The sequence below is a fragment of the Cuculus canorus genome, chromosome 13 (genome assembly GCF_017976375.1).
Source record: "Cuculus canorus isolate bCucCan1 chromosome 13, bCucCan1.pri, whole genome shotgun sequence".
NCBI lineage: Eukaryota > Metazoa > Chordata > Aves > Cuculiformes > Cuculidae > Cuculus > Cuculus canorus.
Window position 1 is genome coordinate 3,474,316 of NC_071413.1, and position 7,734 is coordinate 3,482,049.

At 47.9% G+C, this 7,734-nt stretch overlaps 1 protein-coding gene across 1 annotated transcript; it reads left to right on the forward strand.

The window, feature by feature from the left end:
* The first annotated feature begins 688 nt into the window (after positions 1-688).
* RRAD (RRAD, Ras related glycolysis inhibitor and calcium channel regulator) lies at positions 689-4,989 on the forward strand. Its single transcript, XM_054078385.1, has 5 exons — positions 689-780; positions 1,245-1,609; positions 1,693-1,766; positions 2,386-2,590; positions 4,111-4,989. The coding sequence occupies exons 2-5, from the start codon at positions 1,249-1,251 to the stop codon at positions 4,386-4,388; spliced, it is 918 nt and encodes a 305-aa protein (XP_053934360.1). The 5' UTR covers positions 689-780; positions 1,245-1,248; the 3' UTR covers positions 4,389-4,989.
* Positions 4,990-7,734: the final 2,745 nt, after the last annotated feature.

Here is a 7,734-nt window from a genome sequence, read left to right on the forward strand (position 1 = left end):
CCCTCACACCAGGCTGCGAGTGGAAACGATGCAGAGAGACAGTGAACACCGCCCGCCACGCTGCTACCCGGGGGAGGAGAGCATCCCTGGCTGGGAGGGAGCCAGGATGCGGGGCAGACCTTGCCCACCTGTGGACACAGAAACGCGCACTCCTACACTGTTATTCACCCGCGGGAGAAGCAGGGAAGGAGAGCATCCCAATTCAGGCGGAACCAGGGATGCGGGGCAGATCCTGTCTGCCCGTGCCCATAGAAACGCTGTTTCCTACACCGTTATCCGACGCACCCAGGGAAGGAGAGCATCCGCGGTCGGGAGGAGGGATGCGGGGCAGCCCCTGTCCGCCCATGGACACAGGACCGCTGACCCCACACCATTATCCAAAGCATCCAGGGAAGGAGAGCATCCCTGACTGGGAAAAGGGATGTGGGGAAGATGCTGTCTGCCCGTGGACACAGAAACGCCGTCTCCCCCACCGACCCACCCGCGGGAGCCCCGGGGAGCATCCCGGGCGGGACGCCAGGCAGCCCCGCAGGCGAAGCGCCCCCCGGGCGGTGCCGGGAGGGGTCCCACCGGCCCCGCTCCTCCCGGCGGGCCCCGCCCCCGCGGAGCCGGAGCAGCCCACGGCCGCGCGTCACGGCGGGCCGGGCCGGGCTCGGCCATAAATAGCGGCGAGGAGCGGCGGCGGCAGCGCTGGCGGAGGTAGTTCCCGGCGGTGCGGGGGGCGCGGCGGCAGCAGCATCCCAACCGAGACCCTCCTCCCTTCCTCGGCCGAGACAGCAGGTAAGCGCGGACCCGCGGCGGTGCTCGTACCGGATCGGTGCCCGCATCGGTGCTTATCACGGATCCGTGCCCGTGCCCGGATCGGTGCTCATCCCGGGTCGGTGCCGGTGCCCGGATCGGTGCCGGTACTGGTGCCCAGCTCGGTACCTGGGTCGGTGCCGCTGCCCGGGTAGATGCTCATTCCGGATCGGTGCCGGTCCCTGCATCAGTACCAATGCCCAGCTCGGTGCCCTGCTCGGTGCCCGTGTCCGGCTCGGTGCGATGCCGGTACCCTGATCGGTGCCGCTGCCCGGGTAGATGCTCATCCCGGATCGGTGCCAGTGCCTGGATCAGTGCCGATGAGCTCGGTGTCCGGCTCGGTGCCGATGCCCCTGCCGGTGCCTGGGTTGGTGCTCATGCCGGATCGGTGCCCGTGCCGATGCCGGTGCCCGTGCCGGTCGCTGACAGCCGCTCTCTCTCGGCAGCCCGATGACCCTGAACGGCGGGGAGCCGCTGCGGCAGCTGTCGAGGCGGCGGGGCAGCACGCCGTTCCCGCTGCCGCCGCCGCAGCCGCTGCACCGGCGCAGCATGCCCGTGGACGAGCGCGACCTTCGCGGCGCGCTGCCGCCCGGCGAGCTGTCGGGGCTGGTGCGCTGCACCTCGTACAGCCCCGGCGAGCCGCTCCGGCAGAGCTGGACCTCCGACTCCTCCGACTCCGTCACCTCCTCGGGCAGCGACTCGGACGGCAGTCTCTACAAGGTGATCCTGCTGGGCGAGCACGGCGTGGGCAAGACCAGCCTGGCGCGCATCTTCGGCGGCGTGGAGGACGGCGCGGATGCCGAGGAGGCGGGTGAGAGCATCCCCCGCTCGGGGCGCGGGCACCGTGCGCGGGGACCGACCGTAACGCCTTCGTTCTCCGCTCTTTTTCCGCAGGAAATACGTACGACAGGTCCATAATTGTTGACGGAGAAGAAGCATCTCTCGTGGTGTTTGATATCTGGGAGCAGGTACGTACGGAGATGGGTTTTCTTTATCCATCTGTTCTACTGTTCGCTCTTAAAAGTAGAAATGGAACAAGCGCGTCTGCCTCGATCAGATCGGTAACTGCAGTGCTATTAGAATCATAGAATCATAGAAGAGTTTGGGTTGGAAGGGACCTTAAAAGCCCATCCAGTTCCAACCACCTGTGATGGTCAGGGACATCCCACTGGATCACGCTGCCCAAGGCCAATCCAACCTGGCCTTGAGCACCTCCAGGCCAAGAGGTGTTAAAAAGATTAGCATTCATCCTGCCTTTGTTCTCGCCTGCGATTAATTTCTTGCAGCTAGACAGGCAATTTAAAAACCCGAATAGGGCTGGAGCGTGCATCCCTCAATGCTTAGTGATTCGTGATCTGATGAGTGCAGACCTGAGCTTATTTCTGGAAACAAGAGAGTTTTGTTTGGGAATGTATTTTAAATAACAATATTGCACAAAAAAATCAGAGGTTGGCTTACTTTTTCCTGACTCTTTATAATAAAACTAAGAAAAATATCTTTAAAGTGATTCCAATAATTAAATCATTGATCAGACAGCATTGAATAGATTTGTCAGTGCACAAATCTTTTTATTGCCTTTTGTTTTAGGATGACAGCCAATGGCTTCAGAACCACTGTATGAAAATGGGAGACGCCTATATTATCGTATATTCAGTGACAGACAAAGTCAGTTTTGAAAAGGCCTCTGAGCTAAGAATCCAGCTAAGAAGAGCAAGGCAAACAGAAGACATTCCTATTATTCTTGTGGGCAATAAAAGCGACCTGGTCAGGTCCCGGGAAGTCTCGGTTGATGGTAAGAGACACTGTTAATTCATAGAGTAATGTCTAAATTAGTAGCAAAGGCAGTGGAGGGTCATGGCCAGTAGAAATGGACTGGTTTTGATGTAGAAAAACGTGTGACTGGAGGCACAGCAGAGACATCCAGCCAACTGGTTCACGCTGAGGGACTTGATACCACAGGAACCAGTGGAGAGGAAGACTTGTGACAGCACAGAGCAATGCTCTGAACAGCAATATGGGAGAAAAAGTGCTTCAGAGATGCAGCTTTAGCATATGTGTTTCTGTAGGACTTGGGTTTGGTCAGTGCTAACTGAAATTGTTTCATTTTATGTTGTGTGCCACAGCACTTCCTAGTCATAAGGTGATAGTCCGAGCTGTACTTGTTAAGGGACAGGAGTGCAGTGTTGTAGAACACAGGCAGCCTTTGAAAGGGTGATGCCATACAGTCTGTGCAACCCTCTTTCTTCTGGAAGTGATTCCATCATGGTTGAGTTGAGCTGGTCGGACCAGGCTCACGCATCTTAAGTCTTTTTGTGTACGTTCTGCAGTTCTGATCAGTGAGAATTTTCTCAGCTTGTTCCAGCCAGCGTTTTGGTAACTAGAGCACAGTAACCCCTGCCAACCACACAATATTAATTTCACTTATTTAAACGTGGTGGTTTTGTTGGGTTTTTTTGGTCTATTTTTTTTCACTGCAAAGAATTCTCTGAAATATCAGTGCCTTGGTGACGAGCCTTCTCTTGCTGTCTGGGTTTGCCTTGTTCCCCGTGTTGAATGCCTGCACAGGGAATTGACTGGCGTTCATCGGGAGACTGTCACCTTTTTCAGTGCGTGACTGACCTGTCCTAGTAGTGAGACTGACCTGTCCTAGTAGTGACATCAGTATTTTCCTCGAGCTTACAACTTTGCTGTTATTTACCACAAGTTGGACATGGGAATTTGCACTGCAGCAATGTTCCAGAGTTGTATTCTTACATCTGAAGCACTGCGCAACTTGAATTTTGAATGCAGTCCTAGTCAAATCCAGCGGTGTGCAACTTCATGACCTCTGATTATCTTTCCAATGACCTGACCTTTTGGACTGTAACAGCTTAGTTTGTAGCTAGCATGGAAAACTCTCCCTTGTAACAGCAAGGCAGAGGTCCATAATTCCTTGACAACTTCCAGAAAAAAGAAAACCTATTTCTTTCTGTACCTCACACAGTTTATTATCGAACAGTGAGCGTGTATCCAAGTGCCACTCCTGTATCACTTTAGCTTTTAAAGAATACTGGGATGGTCTGTCTGCCTATAGGACTGTTGGTGCCTTATACTCAGTGCCACTGGTCAAATGAGATTCCCAACCACATAACAACAAAACCAGGAAAAGTAAGGGGGCAAAACCACGAGTGCGAATTTGCACTTTCCCACAATGCAGTAAAGCTCTATTGTGAAGGCACTTTCCTTAATTAAAGGCAACTTTTGTTCTGCTTTTTTATGCACAAAGAGAAAATGTCCGTTTCCACTCATCTCCCTTTTTCTCTTTCCATCCAGAGGGACGGGCCTGTGCCGTTGTGTTCGACTGCAAATTCATTGAGACCTCAGCTGCTCTTCATCATAATGTCAAGGACCTGTTTGAAGGTATTGTTCGGCAAATTAGATTGCGCAAGGACAGTAAAGAAGACAATGCCAGGAGAATGGCCAACACGAAAAGAAGAGAAAGCATAGGCAAAAAGGCAAAGCGATTCCTTGGGAGAATTGTGGCGAAGAACAACAAGAAGATGGCTTTCAAAGCAAAATCAAAGTCTTGCCATGACTTATCTGTGCTTTAGATACATTCAGCAAGACCAGATGTTGCACATGGCTGACGAACAAGTATTTGACTGTTATGAGAAGTGTGTGGATGATCCTCATGGTGATAACAAGAATGACTTATCAACTGAGACTCATTAAATGCCTTAAGGTGCACAAGCAAGTCTGGAAGCTACACTACAATGTCTGCTTCTTTGATAAAAGGTTTAAGTTGCAATGCGTGCGAGTAAATGAACTCACTTCAATTAAGTGACTCGAGATGCCCACGATTACACTGTGTACATATGTTATATTTCCTCTTGTCCTGTGGATACCAGAGATGCAAAGATAAAGGAGGATGATGAGTATCACCATAGACTTGTCTCGTTTGCAGAGCAAAACGTAAACTTGTACGCAGGCTCGTACATTCTTTTTAGTATAAAACAAGCAATGATAAATCTTTTTAAACTTAAATGTGGGGAGGGGGGAGTAGAGCCATGTTAGAGTGGGAGAAAACAAATTATATAGTTAAATGCAGAACAGATATCATTTTATGAAGTTAATTTGCACTTCCATTAACTGTTATTCAATTAATTTGTTACTTGTTTACATGCAGATTTTATAATAAAGTATTATTTCCTGTTAAAGTAAACTGTGCTTTTCTCATAGTATGGGTAAGGAGTGAGAGAGCAGTATTTTTATACTGACCTTTTTTCACCGTGCTGTGTCATACACAGACTATGTAGATTACATGTGATAAAGTTCTGGGACAAGACGAATCAGGAATATCCCGTGTCCTGTCCTTCAACAGACAGTTTCTTTAATAAGTAAAGCCTGCTTTTATGAACACACTGATTCAGCAGCTCATGTGGGCAAGAGGTGCCTTGACCAATTGTATTATTGTTCGCCTTCAACCTTGTTCTCTTGTCATTCTATATAAGGCCTGCAGTTAGATAGGTGTCTTGTGTCTACTGATAAATTGAAGCCCTGCAGTGTTCTACTTTTTAAGTCCTCTCCTGGCTTGAAGGTCTTGTTACAGCCAATAAGGAGATGTGAGGGGTTGGGATTTAATTTGTTTTACTGATTTTTTTCTTTTCTGGGAGCAGGATAATTTTCTAATCTACTCACAAGCCTGTAGACACCTTCCAGTGGTTTCAACAAGTTCAAAGCAGCCTGGCAAGGCCGTTTGGAGAGAATTGTAGGCTTTGGTTGTGGTGTATGGTGGCCTTCAGTGCTGTGAAAGTTTTAGTGTTCATTTTACTGTGTTACTATGAATGTGTTTCCATGGTTTTTCCCTATTTGCTATTCATGAAGCTAAAAAGCAATCACGTCTCAGTGAAAAACTTGGACTTGGTGCACTTGGGTTATAAATTCCTCTTCATGGGATATTTTCTCTTTAAACTCATCCAGAAACTCACTTCTCAAAACCAATAACACATATGCTCTTAGGTTGCTTTACACTTTCCCTGCCTGAGTCCAGTCTTTAGAGAGATTGTTCCAGCTCCCTGGAAGCTCTGTTTGTTCATGATTTTATAGGGGCTGACCTTTCCTATCCAGCAGGCAAACTCCATCAGCTGTGACACCTTACACTGAGCTTCCCCAAGCTCGAACAAACGCTCTCAGTGCTTGGGCAGTCACCAGGGAGCAGTTAGAACTGGGGGAAATGGCATCTGATCTGCATAGGTAGTGCTCCTGATGTGTTGCAGGTGGACCTAACCGGTTAGATGCACAGTTTAGTATATATTATTGGTAAGAGGACACATTTTTTTATGGCAAGTTGTTTACTTTGCTTTGCAAGTGAAGTCTAAAGTGAATAATTCTGTCCTGCTGCCACAACTCACCTTTACCCGATGAAACATTCTAACTGGATTTGGCTTTTTCTCACTAGCCTTGCTTCCTGGCAAACTATTATCACTGGGAGCTCATACCATTGTCAGGGTATGGCACCAGGCGTCTATTCACATGGATATTTTTAATTGTCAACACCAAAGCAATTGCTCTAGTCCTGAAAACTCTACAGCAAGAGCGTCCAGGTGCATCTGTATCCATTGGGCACGTTATCATTCATGCACAAGCTAAAGTTCTTGATGAAACCACAGGGTTTTCTCTGTGCACTTGCAAAGCTTCTGTCTTGTGGTTGCTTTCAGAATGACCAGGAGAGGACTGACGTGTTTGATCGGCTTGTGAGATTTAAATCCGTCCATACTAAATACAAGGAATGGGATGCAAAGCCAAAGTTTAAGATAGGACATTTCAGGAGGTGCCAAGTGTTACAAAGATGTGTCACTGCTAATGCTGCAATGTAACTGCAGCTGTAAAGCCTCTCCAAGGTCATGGTTACCAGCTGCGCCTTTTGCACACTCTGACCTACAAATCAGCTGTTTCACTGTGTTGACAAATTCGAAGGTTAGGTCTGGACAACTCTTAAGCCTAAAATATTTCTGAGGTATTCAGGCGTGTTGCTAGACGTTCATTTAAACTATGGAAAATATTGAAAGTATGTCATATAGAACACTGTGAGACAATAAACCGTGAATGGCTCCAAAGACACTTGGGCTAAGCTATAACATATTCTGTCAGCTAATATTATGCAATAAAATAAGCTATAACATATGCTGTCAGCTAATATTATACAAATCCTCTTTATACTAATTTTTCATTCATTTATTTGTACAGGGATTAGCATAATTCAGCCACAGGTCATGAAAAGGAGGAGGGTTTGTTGTTATCGCAGCGCTGATGATACCTGTTCCAGACCAAGATCATATTCTATACTATGGAAGCACTACCACAAATACTGTTTTGCAGAGATCCTGTAGGTCTTGGAAGATTTTTCTACTCAGAAAAAATTAATTTCTTTGCTGCCATTTAGTGGACAGCAGACTTTGTGGGAGCACACGTGCAACAGCAGCTAGGAGTCGGTAACTGCCACCTAACTGACAAGTGTCCCTCAACACCAACCTTCTTCAAAAGGCTATTTGTGTCCTCAAGCATTAGAAAGTCACCTATAGGTATTTGTAATTGGAGATGTTTTATTGGTATGGATACTCAGATTCTGGTCATGGGTGAATTTATGTCACGCGAAAAACAACGAGTCCCAGACAGCAGCATTTTCTCAAATTATTACTGGAGTAGAGCAGTTTCAGAGGTAACAGTGGTGTGAGTTTTGCTATTTTTTGCCAATGTACATCATTTTAACTTGGAGGGACAGTCCACGCAGGCATTTAATTTTTCCTGCCTTCACTGCTGCTGCCTGGTGAAGTTCCTATTGCTGCTAATTGTGGTGTTGGATTTTGTGTTGGCATATATCCATTTGGAACTGCTAGTTATTAACAGCTACGGTGGAAAGACATCGCCTTTTATATGTGACACATATGTTAGGTAAAC

What these genes read in the sequence shown, in the direction of transcription:
- RRAD (XM_054078385.1), top strand. Translation starts at nt 1,249, where the DNA reads ATGACCCTGAACGGCGGGGAGCCGCTGCGGCAGCTGTCGAGGCGGCGG. An exon ending in TGTTTGATATCTGGGAGCAG is followed by an intron (nt 1,767 to 2,385) that starts GTACGTACGGAG and finishes CTTTTGTTTTAG; the next exon opens with GATGACAGCCAATGGCTTCA. An exon ending in CCGGGAAGTCTCGGTTGATG is followed by an intron (nt 2,591 to 4,110) that starts GTAAGAGACACT and finishes CTTTCCATCCAG; the next exon opens with AGGGACGGGCCTGTGCCGTT.